Source organism: Tursiops truncatus, chromosome 10 (genome assembly GCF_011762595.2).
Source record: "Tursiops truncatus isolate mTurTru1 chromosome 10, mTurTru1.mat.Y, whole genome shotgun sequence".
NCBI lineage: Eukaryota > Metazoa > Chordata > Mammalia > Artiodactyla > Delphinidae > Tursiops > Tursiops truncatus.
In genome coordinates, this window is record NC_047043.1 from 98,565,050 (window position 1) to 98,578,466 (window position 13,417).

The window sequence follows — 13,417 nt, forward strand, 5'->3', positions numbered from 1 at the left end:
CTGCAGTTAAAATTCCATACACTAAGCGGCAATATTAAACAACCCACATACATTATCTAGAAGACAGCTTCCTAGTTTTACCCCTCTGTTCACTCCACAGAAGTTACGGCATTTAGGCTGGCAACCCCCCTCATTACCTTGGTTAAATTTCCCCATGGAAAATATAAACTAACTCTTGGATTAGATTTTTAAAGGATGTTCACATTAGAACTCCCTAAAAATAACAGATATTGAATATGACATACCTCTCCCTCTCAACAAAACCATATCTGGTGATCTTGCCCCCTTCCTGGAATATTTTCCTCTTGTCCTTCATCGACATCAATGATTTGCAAAGGAAGGGGTTCTCCAGGAGTATGCATCAGAAGGGTGAAGGATTTTGCAAGTCACCTTCCAAATGACTACTACCTTAAGCCTAAGTCACATTTTTTTTTCCAAAACCAAATGACAATTTTATTATAGATGCAACTAAAATACCTAGAATATATAATTCATATCAAACTATAAAGTTCAATAGAACTTCCAGGGACGTAAAAAAGACTAAGGAATCTTTTAAGTTTAGGTGATTAAAATTAATGAGAGGAAACGTTCATTTCTTTGTTTACTACAAAGAGTTATTGGACTAAGTTGCAATTCTGAAGTATGTTGGGGCTAACAGGAAGGGAAAGTCGAGAACCACTAATCCAAATCCTTTAGGTCCAGCTAAAATCCCACTTCCTCTACAGGGCTTTTCAAGCCCACCTCAGGTTCAAAGGACGAGTTAATTGGTAAAAATAAGAAGCTTCTATTAGCTTTTTACCTTTCTCCCCCCTCTCCCCCAGTTATGATTAACTTTTCCTTAAGAGTAAGAAGAGTGTGTTTTGTCCAAGAAAAAGGACTTGGATTCCAATATACCATCATAAGAAGAAAATTCTGTTGTGTATAAGGTAAATTTCCATTATAAGGAATATCTGTTTCCACAGAGAAATTTTAAATTTTCTCCTGACAAAGAAGAGGTAGAAGAAATGTACATCATCTCAGCGCTCGGTCTCTAATAAGTGTAAAACTAATTTTCTTGCTATTTTCAAATCTGAATTATCCAGAGCCGGCTAGAATCTAAACTCTAAGCCTATCCATTAGAGTCATGAATTTATTTACTTTAGCTAAGAACAACTGTGTAACATTAGATCCCTCCTGGTATAAAACTACATACTTTCCCTGGTGTTTACTATATAAAGTCATTTTTCTTAGGACTATAATCTGGCTCACAAACAGATCACATAATTTTACATCTCTCAAGGATCCTCGATGACACTTTTTAGATGAGGAGAAAGCTTCAGAGAGGTCAAATTACTTGTCTAAAGTCACACAGCCAGCCACAGTTTACTTAATTTCAATGATGAACACCTTTGGGATAAATTTTATTGAATGAAAAGGAAAGCTATGAAATGTTTATTATACGTGTTACCTTTGGATTTTAGACACTGCTGGCTTTAATATGGATTCTTCTCAAACACTAAATTTCTAATAAAGGCACACAAAGTAATCTGTTTCTTACAAAACTTTTGATGGAAACAGGTTGAAATTTAATGGCAATTTCCTGTGCTACCACAAGGCAAATTCAATTTGCATTGTTTTCTTTTTTAAAAAAAAAATTATTTATTTATTTTTGGCTGCATTGGGTCTTCGTTGCTGCGTGCGGGCTTTCTCTAGTTGCAGCAAGCGGGGGCTATTCTTCGTTGCAGTGCGCGGCTTCTCATTATGGTGGCTTCTCTTTGTTGCGGAGCACGGGCTCTAGGCACGCGGGCTTCGGTAGTTGTGGCTCACCGGCTCTAGAGCACAGGCTCAGTAGCTGTGGTGCACAGTCTTAGCTGCTCCACGGCATGTGGGATCTTCCCGGACCGGGGCACGAACCCATGTCCCCTGCAACGGCAGGCGGACTCAACCACTGCGCCACCAGGGAAGCCCCCTGCACTGTTTTCTTATTCAACATGTTTTGCAGTAGGACTGTTACAGGTCCATATATATAGCAGAGGTTAGTCGTAACTAACCCCAAGGTATCCAAAAGAGCAAATTCTTCTAATTTTCTCATGTAAGCCAAAATGATTAAGAACAAATCAGAATATTTTATTAAGTATTACATGCCACTTCTACATACAGATATAACAAGTAAAATGTCTTCTTGCCTTTATACACCATTCCCAAAATGTGCTTTCTTTATAGTATGGTTAACTTACTCCAAAGAGGTCCATCTAAAAAATTTCTTAAAGGGTTGGTAACTCTATACTACAAACTTATGTGTTACATGCAAAAGTTATCTTCAGGGCTTCCCTGGTGGCGCAGTGGTTGACAGTCCGCCTGCCGATGCAGGGGACACAGGTTCATGCCCCAGTCCGGGAAGATCCCACATGCCGCGGAGCGGCTGGGCCTGTGAGCCATGGCCGCTGAGCCTGCACGTCTGGAGCCTGTGCTCCGCGACGGGAGAGGCCACAACAGTGAGAGGCCCGCGTACCGAAAAAAAAAAAAAAAAGTTATCTTCAATCTGTGAATAACATGTATGGTTGGGAGAAAGTATCAAGCCCAGAAGAATATCATCTTCCAACCATTAACATTTAAGTAAACTATTGGCAATGGTTTTCACTGAAGAATAATGAGTCTGAAATTCAATTCTACATTTTGATCTTTTAACACATTTGACTTAGACTATTATTTAACAAAGTGTATGTACATGGTAAATAATTTTTAGAAAGCAAGTCTCCCAGGCTTACCTGGTGGCGCAGTGGTTAAGAATCCGCCTGCCAATGCAGGGGACACGGGTTTGGGCCCTGGTCCGGTAAGATCCCACGTGCCGCGGAGCAACTAGGCCCGTGCGCCACAACTTCTGAGCCTGTGCTCTAGAGCCCGCGAGCCACAACTACTGAAGCCCGCGTGCCTAGAGCCCATGCTCCACCACAAAGAGAAGCCGCCGCAATGAGAAGCCTGCACACCGCAGTGAAGAGTAGCCCCCCCACTCGCTGCAGCTAGAGAAAGCCCGGGTGCAGCAACGAAGACCCAATGCAGCCAAAAATAAATAAATAAAGTAAATAAATTTATTAAAAAAAGATCTATAACACTAAAAATGGGGATATCAATTTATTAAAAAAAAAAGTTAGTCTCCCTCCCACCCCCAACCCAAGTCTCCCAGGTCCAATCTTCTCAGAGGCAATCAACTGCTACCTATCCAAAGATAGCCTATGTGTATGAAAAAAAAGGTGTGTGTGTGTATATGTGCATATTTCAAAGTGTAGTTTTAAAGTACAGTCACTTCTTTGCAACAATACTTACAGAATGACAGAATAATAAAAACACCATAATCTTAAATTCTTATATTAATATAGTGCTTCATAGTTTTCAAAGTGCTTTCAAGTATATCAGCTCATTGATCTTCAAAACTAACAGCCCTTGGTAAACATATTCCAACTTCAAAGAATCTAATTGAGTCATTTAATATAGCCATCTCTTTCAGGAAAATGATACTCAAGTCAACACCAAATGAAAGTTGTGTACTTAAAAAACAAAAAAGCAACACACTCCAAGGAGATTTTACTGTCTTCTCTTGGTAGCATATTCCAGTGTCTCAAATCTACAGTCAATAACTTACTGTTATTGACTATTATTTTTAAATAATAAACTGGCATCAACATCATGAAAACATTTCAGAATTACAATACACATATTTTTAAATTAGTTTCTCTATTTCAGCCTATTATTGCCAATATAATTGAATAGGAAAGCCATTCTCTATTCCTTATCTGTTCCCACCACATCCACAATATATGGAACTGATTTTACTAGGGTCTCATTTCATGTAACAGAAGAGCAGCATCCATCAGTCTTCCTATTTTGGTTATGTAATGCATCAGAATGACCTTATAACGTTGATGACATTACTACCTAACTTAAGCCTCCTAAAAGTGGGTTAATGATTAACATGAAGATGTAACATTTAACTGATAGCAAAATATAAATATAAAACATTATATTTACAAGTATGAAACGAGTTAATGTCTGAAGTAACTTATAGAAAATTAAATTTTAAAAGCTTGAAAAAGAAAAAAAAAAGCATGAAAGAAATGTTGTATACATTTTCATTATTTAAAAGCACCCATCTGGTACTGACTCCCTGGCCTATGTATTTGAGTTGTTTAATTACATAAAATACTACTTCACTGTACCCATATAGTATTTATCATTAAAAGGGTTTGAAATATTTTCTTTTTAATTGTGGTAAAAATACATAAAATTTTAGCCATCAAAATACTTTTTAAAGACCCCAATTAATGTACTTAAAATGGAAATGAGAGATCCCTATTCCTTTTACTAATAAGAGTACATTCATTGAAAGATTAAGTCAATCATGTATATTATCACAGGTCATAAACCCAAAAGAAATCAGGTGGAAATTCAAAGGAGACTACGTTTGAAAATTTAATAGTTTTAAGAATTCAGATTATGTTCAACACTTCTCTAAATCTTAAGTCTCTTAAGCTGGTACCAAACTGACACCAAATAATAGGACACTATCAAATGTAGGAAGGGCAAGAGTAACCTTTTTAGACAAAAATATTTTCAAGTGCTCTACAAGTCTGAATGAAATTATTTCAGTAAGTCAATAGGTGAATTGGGGGACAAAAGTCCCACAACTCCTATTTCTCGGCCATTAATCTCTTCACAGGCCAACCCAGAATACACTGGTATGGTTTTTATATTCTATGTTTTTCACCAAATGAAAAATTTTAATATAGCCAAAGAAAGCTCTCCAACTGAGTAGGAAATAAATGTGATATGAATGAAAAAATAATCAAGTCATCATTGATTTGCTGTTATTTTAATTATCTTTGATATAGAAAGTAGATTCTGTGTGGCTATATCTGTCCTAAAGGAAGTAAGCCTCCTCTGAAAATGTGAAAATAAATGTGAACCCCAAACTGAGATAACTACTGAGCATCCATTCCTGGAAAATTAAAGTTCAAGCTATTACCTTAGAACAAACTGTATAGCCTTCATCTTTCATTTTAGAAAGGTCAGAAAATACATGTTCACATTTTCTTACATGTGAGTAAAGAAACAATGGAAGGCTAAACAAGGAACTGGTTACCTATGGAGGCAGGGATACGAAACCGTTGAAAAGACATGGAAGCAAGAGTTCACAGTTATGTAATTTCTTATTTTTGAACTACAGAAATGATTACTATTAAAAAATAAAAGAGTATAATATTCTTACTGAAACAATCTTAAAACTATTTTCTCAGACTCTCCTCAGCTTTTACCATACCTTCTAAAAAACTGAAATTGCAGAAAAGAAGAAAAAACCTGATTTTCTATTACCCATTTAAAAGATTTGAGGGAGTTGGCGGGGAGGGACAACAGAGCCAGAGTGAGTTAAAACAAGACTTTCTGAATTTTTAATTCATTGTATTTCATCCCTTAAACATTATTATAGAAACTCAAGAGTAAATTCTTCTCCTTAACAAAGACATTTTCTAAAAGGCAATACAGTTTATAAAGTTTCATGTAAGTACATGCAGTTAAGCTTCAACTACATTTAATATGGCTTTATTAAATCAACTATCTTACTCAAATTGATGTTTCTCTGGCCAAAGAAAACAACTTTGTGGAAAACACTTACCAACTTTGACTGATATATTCAAACCCTATCAGACATTAATTTCAGCCCTATTGAAAAGGGCTGCTCCAAAGCAGTTACCTAAGTTATTTACTACACTGTTTTCTATAAGCATGGAGAAATATCATAGTCCATGAGAGTAAACTGATTAATACACCAGAAATTTAGGGAGGCAGTTGGTGTGGGGAAGCAGAATGGGTTTAGAGTTAGACCTAAGTTTAAACCTGAGTCTGCCTCTGGCTGATCTCGGGAAAATTAACTTCTCTGAACTTTTTTTTTCTTTTCTTTTCTTTTTTTTTTTTTTTTTGGCGGTATGCGGGCCTCTCACTGTTGTGGCCTCTCCTGTTGTGGAGCACAAGCTCCGGACGCGCAAGCTCAGCAGCCATGGCTCACGGGCCCAGCCGCTCCGCGGTATGTGGGATCTTCCCGGACCGGGGCACAAACCCGTGTCCCCTGCATCGGCAGGTGGACTCTCAACCACTGCGCCACCAGGGAAGCCCCCGTTTTTTGTTTTTTTTTTTAAAGTAATTTATTTATTTATTTTATTTTTGGCTGCGTTGGGTCTTCGTTGCGGCGAGCGGGGGCTACTCTTTGCTGCGGTGCATGGGCTTCTCATTGTGGTGGCTTCTCTTGTTGTGGAGCACAGGCTCTAGGTGTGCGGGCTTCAGTAGTTGTGGCATGCGGGCTCAGTAGTTGTGGCTCGCAGGCTCTAGAGCGCAGTCTCAGTAGTTGCGGCACACGGGCTTAGCTGCTCCGCAGCACGTGGCATGTTCCCCGACCAGAGCTCGAACCCATGTCCCCTGCATTGGCAAGCTGATTCTTAACCACTGTGCCACCAGGGAAGCCCCTGAACCTGTTTCTTTAATGACAAAATGAAGCTGATACCACCTAAGTTTAAGGATCATTAGGGGAATTAAATGTAATGTCCAAACTGGCAGGTTTCAGACTATTTCGGCTGGCTCATGAAGAGGACTTAGGGAAGAAAGAAAAAGCTTTCCTTAGCGACTATTGTGAAGTCACGTGTGAGAAAACTATAAAGGAAGAAAATAATCTAAAATGGCAAGGAAAAGGAACTTTTCTGGGAGTCAGGTAACTGGGATCTGGTCAAAAAGAATAACTGAGCATCTCGCTTTTAAAATGAAGATTTTTACTTCATCTATTTAATTTACTTCCTCCTTTTTACTTAGTTCAGATGTCAAAATACACTAGCCTGAAGGAATCATTTGAATATTCTAGGGGAAATACCCAGTGTAAGTAAACATGACTATCAAACTTAAAGATAAAAAGCAGCTAAGGACGGCTTCCCTGGTGGCGCAGTGGTTGAGAGTCCGCCTGCCGATGCAGGGGACACGTGTTCATGCCCCGGTCCGGGAGGATCCCACATGCCGCAGAGAGGCTGGGCCTGTGAGCCATGGCCGCTGAGCCTGCGCGTCCGGAGCCTGTGTTCCGCAACGGGAGAGGCCACAGCAGCGAGAGGCCCGCGTACCGCAAAAAAAAAAAAGCAGCTAAGGAATAAAAAGAAGTTTGTTGGTGGAAAAAAAAAACATCTAAATTAGATACTGGGTTTTAAATCACTGCAAACATTTATAAATAATTTCTTTCAGAAAATTTCCAACAAAATTTAAAGATGATCACAAGAGTATTTCTTCTCATCAAAATAGGAAATTGCTTTATAAATATGAGATCATCTTAAGACAAGTCTACATTTGTGGGAGATTATCTCTTATTGACAAAACCACTTGTTCATAAAGCTGGAATCATATGAAATTGCCATTGTTCAACTGTTTCTGACCTGCAAAAAACCAATTTCACTTTAAGTGTTCCACGTGTGCCAGAAATACCATGCACTGGGGTACAACAGGGCCTCTGTTTTCAGGTAATGTGGATTTAGCCAAAAAGACAGAATAGGGGCACAGTGCATTCACTGTAGTTAAAAAAATTTTTTTTGACATAACTATTCAGTTTCTCCTCCATATTTTAGTGCCATACAGACTGAAACAATTAAGAATATTATTTTTTCAATTCATTACTGAATTTTTTTCAATTCATTACTATGCTAAGGACTCTGGATAGAAAACAAATTTCCTTCGATTTGGTCCTGACCATCCAGTTTAGGACCCAGAAACCATGTTAAAATGGAGAGGGATGTTAGAAAAAGAAATTTAAAGAGGTCAACTCTTGGAGTCTTTTTACATAATCTGTACCTTTTATTTCTTCATGTTATAGAGAAGATGTGCTCCTAATCCCCCTAAAAGTGTTCCCCCCGCCCCATAAATCACAGTCATGCATACAGTACAGAGTGAAAAGAGTGTTAAAAGTTCACAAAATTATTGGGAGAGAAATACCTAGAAAGCAGTTATTTTCTACTTAGAAACTTATCACCTAGCTCTCACTTGTTTCAAACATCCTTATGCAGAAAGGTCACTGCCCTGACAATCTACACAACTTCCGTTTTTTAGTTGTACTATATATTTGAAAATACGTGATCAGAGGATCACGTGAAGGAGAAACAAAAATGACTCTCTTTATTGTTCAGGAGACATGTGGAGGCCTCCCAGCCCCCTCACCCCCACCCACACACCTGGAATGAGGAGAAGGGAAGCAAGGAAAATTTACTCTAATACTCCTAAAAAGTCCCTGTTAGGCTTGGAGATGCAAGAAAAAAGACAAAATTTGACATGGGGATGAAGGCAAGAGCTTTGCTCATTTTTGCTTGAATGCACACATCCTACACTGAGGTCACCTGTGAGGAACTAAAGGTTTCCCCTTAAGACAATAACGCATTTCAGGATTTAACAATTCTGACTAACAACCAAGGAAGTGTAGAATGTCTACTGATTTACTATTTGTTTAAGCTTCTGTCTGCAGAGAATGAACTGTGACACAATTTAGCCACCAACTGCTACATTTTAAAAATAGAGCTTTTAAAAAACAGAATGGGTTTCTGAAATAAGCTCAACTCTCAGCACACCTCTTTCCAAAGTAGTTTCTGCACTCACTTAAAAAGAGAGCTCAGTGACTGCGTCAACAGAGGTCCACTGCCAAGGCTGATTCATAAAATCAGCAGCCCCTCTTCTAAGAGGGCTTTGCTTTCTTTCTTTCTTTCTTTTTTTAAATTTAAGTTTGATTTTCTTAGTTTAAAAGTTTTCCCCCAAAGCTGCACACGTGAAACCTGTTTTTGAAGCACAACTCTATAAAAATTGATTCCTGAGCCTTCAGGTACTGCTTTTCACACACTCCTTAATGAAGGAATAAGCGAGTTTCTTAATACAACCACTCATGTTAACATTTTCAAGGCGGTCATGCTTATTGAACTATTTTATGGTAGTTTTCCCCAGTTTAATATTAAACTCTGTATGAAAGCACTGATTCCAAAGACCAATAAAGCTTTCTCATTTTGGTCAAAAGCTGCTACATGAATTGCTAATTAAACATGCACTTTTTACCCACTATTCTCTCCTTCACTCACACCCTCTGGAAACTGTAACTGAGAAGCAGACTACAACTTCCTGCAAATTCACAGATGATAGCTTTAGTTTTAGGGGAACAAAATCTGGGGTTTCCAGTGCAGTCAGCCTTAAACCTTTGTGTCTGTCTGAGGAAAGAACAAAAGGCGGCGCTTCCTCCCTCTGTCCCTCCTTAGCACCGGAGGAGGCAGGCTTGACAGAACAGTTCTAGCGAAAAAGGAGACCACGCCAAAGCTGGTGAGAGTTTCCCCTAAACACACACACAAAGCTACCCAAGGTACCCACCTTGGATAGCTGCCTCCTGAGGCTAAAGCGCTGAACCATGGTCACCCTGAGTAATCTTCAGACAAAGCAATCCACGAAGGGAAGGGCTTTTTAAAAAACAGCTTCTTGTAAAAGTCGGTGGCAAAACATTTTGAAGACTATCACAGAAGTCCAAAGAATGTGCCTGCGAGTCTTAGCAAACTTGGAAGTCCTTCATTGTTCTACGGGAGATACGGCAAAGCCCACGTAGGAGGGAGAGGGCGGCAGACGCGGCGGGGAGGGCGGAATCCTGGAGCTGCTGCGCCCAGTGCCCGGCCCTGCTAGCACTTCCTGTGAGTCAGCCGAGAGGGGTCCAGGCAGAAGGACCACCCCTTCCCTTTCCACCAAATCATTAGCCTAGGATGCCGCCGTGGTGCCACCTGAGACTCCGGGGACGGACCTGATTGTCTGTGTGGGAGGTGGACCGGAGCGCTGGGGTCAGAAGGCATCTGCCTCCAGGAGAAACTGGCAACCTCGACGATTCCTCCCACCCGACCCCTCCCAGTGGAGGGGGTCCGCGGCAAAGACAACAACCCCTACTCAACCTCCGCCGCAGGTAATCTTGCTGGGCGAAACCGTGTGAAAGAAGCCCTACTCCGAGAAGGAAACTCCTCCCCGCCGGCTCGGCAGCCGTCCGGCTTTGTCTAAGTAATTGGCCAAGCCTTTCCTCTTACTCACAGGGAGGGGTCCGGCCGGCCTGGGGCAGGAATGTCAGGTGCAGAGACGCCTATTCCGAGGGTGACTTCAACTTCTTGAGCAAGTTAAACAAATTGAAACTGTCTCCTGAGACGCTTTCCCTCTCTCATTAGAACAATGTAACTTAAAAAAATCTACACACAAAAGGAACAGCTCAGACTGAATTAATGCAGGTAAAAAAAGGTATGAAAAAATGTCAATTGTGAGGGCAGTTCCAAAGATAAAAAAATATTTTGTTATCATTTACTAGTCTCTTCCTATCTATTTGATTCTGCTTCCAGACAGCAAATTTAAGGAAAAAGCTTCATTTTAATGAAACTGTCCACTCTATATGCTCCTCTCCAAATTTTTCATTACTTCTGAATGAATTTAATAACTGACCAAGGCAGAACTTTTTGGCATATATTAATTTTTTCCTGCTCCAGTGACTCTCAATTCTCTGTGAGGAGGACGACGTGTTAGGCTACATACAGCCTTTTTGAAGTGAACCTACTATATGCAGTTGTTGAGTACTTAACATCTTTCATCCCATTGATTTCTCAAACAACCCTGTGAAATACGTATTAATATCCAACTCAGATAAGCAAAGCAGGCATCTTCTCTCTAAAATCTCAATATTATAAGTAAACCATATAGTGTTACTAAATTTTTTCTTCAGGTGAGAAAAATGAATTCGAAAAGATAGATCTTGGGGCTTCCCTGGTGGCGCAGTGGTTAAGAATCCGCCTGCCAATGCAGGGGACATGGGTTCAAGCCCTGGTCCGCGAAGATCCCGCATGCCATGGAGCAACTAAGCCTGTGCGCCACAACTACTGAGCATGCACTCGAGAGCCCACGAGCCAAAACTACTGAAGCCTGCGCGCCTAGAGCCTGTGCTCTGCAACAAAGAGAAGCCACCACAATGAGAAGCCTGCGCACCACATCGCAGAGTAACCCCTGCTCGCCGCAACTGGAGAAAGCCTGCGTGCAGCAACGAAGACCCAATGCAGCCAAAATTAAATAAATCAATAAATAAAATTTTAAAAAAAGATCTTTGAGCAATGGTTATTCTCAACTATGCCCATATCACACACTACTGTTTCCAATTATCAACAAATATGATGCACAATTTTTAAAAATTCACCTGAAATATGACACATTTCACAGTACCTTCGGAAGAGGAGAAAAGAGGTACCAAATTCAAACAAATAGCAGGATGCCAAGGCTCCAAAAAATTACTCTAACCAAAACGCATATATGAAATTTTTATTCCAAAAAACTTTAAATGGAAAAGAATTGCACGTATTTAACTAAACTCTGTGAAATTCCAAAGCTTACAAAAACTACTAGATGAACAGCTCTGAATGAAAGTGAAGACTCCTTCATATCTGGGTTCAGAGTATGCAATGTAACCTAACAGTTAAACTAACTGATTGAAATTTAATTCGAAGTGGAAAGTAGGTTGACAGAGAACTTGAATTCCGTGTGTTTTCTTTTTAATGGTAAGAGTACCAGTACCTCCGTTTTTCTCCTACAAAGAAAGAAACCAAGTAATCAGAAAACTTCTCCTGGGAATGCAGAAGAATTAATGAGATGCTTTCGGCTTGCATGATCTTAGTTCCCCAACCAGGGACAGAACCCACACCCTTGGCAGTGAAAGCGTGGAGTCCTAACCATTGGACTGCCAGGGAATTCCCAAGACATAGTGTCTTTAAACATAAAAATGAGGTGTTTCTGATACAAGCAGCCAGAATCCCAGATCATTGCTGTAAGATTCTTTCTAACACTACCCCCACCAACAAAAAAAAAAAAAAAAAGGAAAGAGGAAACGGAATTAGAAAAAAATGTCAGAAGTCTACAGACTCAAGTACACATTAAATATCAATCATAACTGAACAGGGTATAAATCCTCAAAGTGCCATATACACATAAGAAGACTTAAAAGGATGGTGTCTTCATTCTAGGAGGAACCTACTCAGTTTTTGCCTATTAAATTAAAGATAAAACTGGAATTGTTTAAATGCAATAAAACCTGCTAAAAGTAATTCAAACACATGAATCCAATTCATTCCTTGATAAAGCAAAAAACTGAAAAGATCCTCAATAAATTGAGCTGTTAGGGGAAAGACTAGAATCTCTAAATTTCATTTATTTTGAGGAGTCTGGCAGCTTTCTGGATGAGAACAGCAGATCAAGATCAAAGGTTACAAAATAATAACAGGAAACGTTAAAATGCATAACCGAGAGAAAAATCAACAGCCCTGTAATCATTCCCTATTACTCCGGGATCCAAATATACAATGCCATTTTCAGTAGTCTGTGACTAAAAATCCACATCTTCTTTTTTTTCTTTTCTTTTTTAAAAATAAATTTATTTATTTAATTGATTGATTTTTGGCTGCGTTGGGTCTTTGTTGGCTGCGTGCGGGCTTTCTCTAGTTGCAGGGAGCGGGGGCTACTCTTCGTTGCGGTGCACAGGTCTCATTGCGCTGGCTTCTCTTGTTATGGAGCACGGGCTCTGGGCACATGGGCTCCAGTAGTTGTGGCACACGGGCTCTAGAGCGCAGGCTCAGCAGCTGTGGCGCACAGGCTTAGTTGTTCTGCGGCATGAGGGATCTTCCCGGACCAGGTCTTGAACCTGTGTCCCCTGCACTGGCAGGCAGATTCCCAATCACTGCGCCACCAGGGAAGCCCCACATCTTCTTACACTCTATGCAGAAGCAGATAAGAACTGTCCATTGTGTTCTTAATACTTTTTGCATCATGTACTCTTTGTGAATCTGTTAAAACCTATGGACTCAGTCACTGGAGTGACATACAGGAAATGCATGAATGGACATACTCAGTGTTTTTGACACCATTCCAAATGGTTCATGGATTCCACTAAAGCTTGTCGACAGACGCTATATTAAGAACTCTTGGAAAAGGGAACCCTCATACACTGTTTGTGGGAATGTAAATTGGTGCAGCCACTGTGGAAAACAGTATGGAGGTTTCTCAAAAGACTAAAATAAGTAATAATAATAAATAATAGCTACTATGTTAAAAAAAAAAAAAAAACCTAAAACAAGAACTACCATATGACCCAGCAATTCCACTCCTGGGTATATACCCAAAAAACCCCAAAAAACACTAATTGGAAAAGATATATGCACCCCAATGTTCATAGCAGCATTATCTACAATTCCCAAGATACGGAAGCAAACTAAGTGTCCATCAACAGATGAATGGATAAAGAAGATGAGGCAAATATATACATTTCATTCTTTTCTACGGCTGAGTAGTATTATATATAATGGGAAACTACTCACCCATAAAAAAAGAATGA

General features: G+C 39.7%; 1 protein-coding gene and 1 long non-coding RNA gene across 15 annotated transcripts in view; one reads left to right on the forward strand and one right to left on the reverse strand.

Moving 5' to 3' along the window:
- Positions 1-13,417, reverse strand: part of TMCC1 (transmembrane and coiled-coil domain family 1) — a 219,408-nt gene that overhangs the window by 98,954 nt on the left and 107,037 nt on the right. The window contains exon 1 of one of the 13 annotated variants that reach the window (XM_004311430.4): positions 9,397-9,538. The exons of 11 other annotated variants lie outside the window; for them this stretch is intronic. In XM_004311430.4, coding sequence (XP_004311478.1) covers positions 9,397-9,435 — 39 coding nt within the window. In that variant the 5' untranslated portion in view covers positions 9,436-9,538. Of the gene's footprint in view, positions 1-9,396; positions 9,539-13,417 lie in introns of those variants that run through there. One more of the 13 variants, XM_019933685.3, reaches the window with a different exon arrangement.
- Positions 9,833-11,138, forward strand: LOC109549717 (uncharacterized). 2 transcript variants are annotated; one of them, XR_002176103.3, is made up of 3 exons: positions 9,833-9,970; positions 10,095-10,293; positions 10,769-11,138. It is a non-coding gene; the product is annotated as an uncharacterized lncRNA (long non-coding RNA). The 2 variants fall into 2 exon arrangements; XR_002176104.3 differs by having other exon boundaries at positions 10,095-10,283.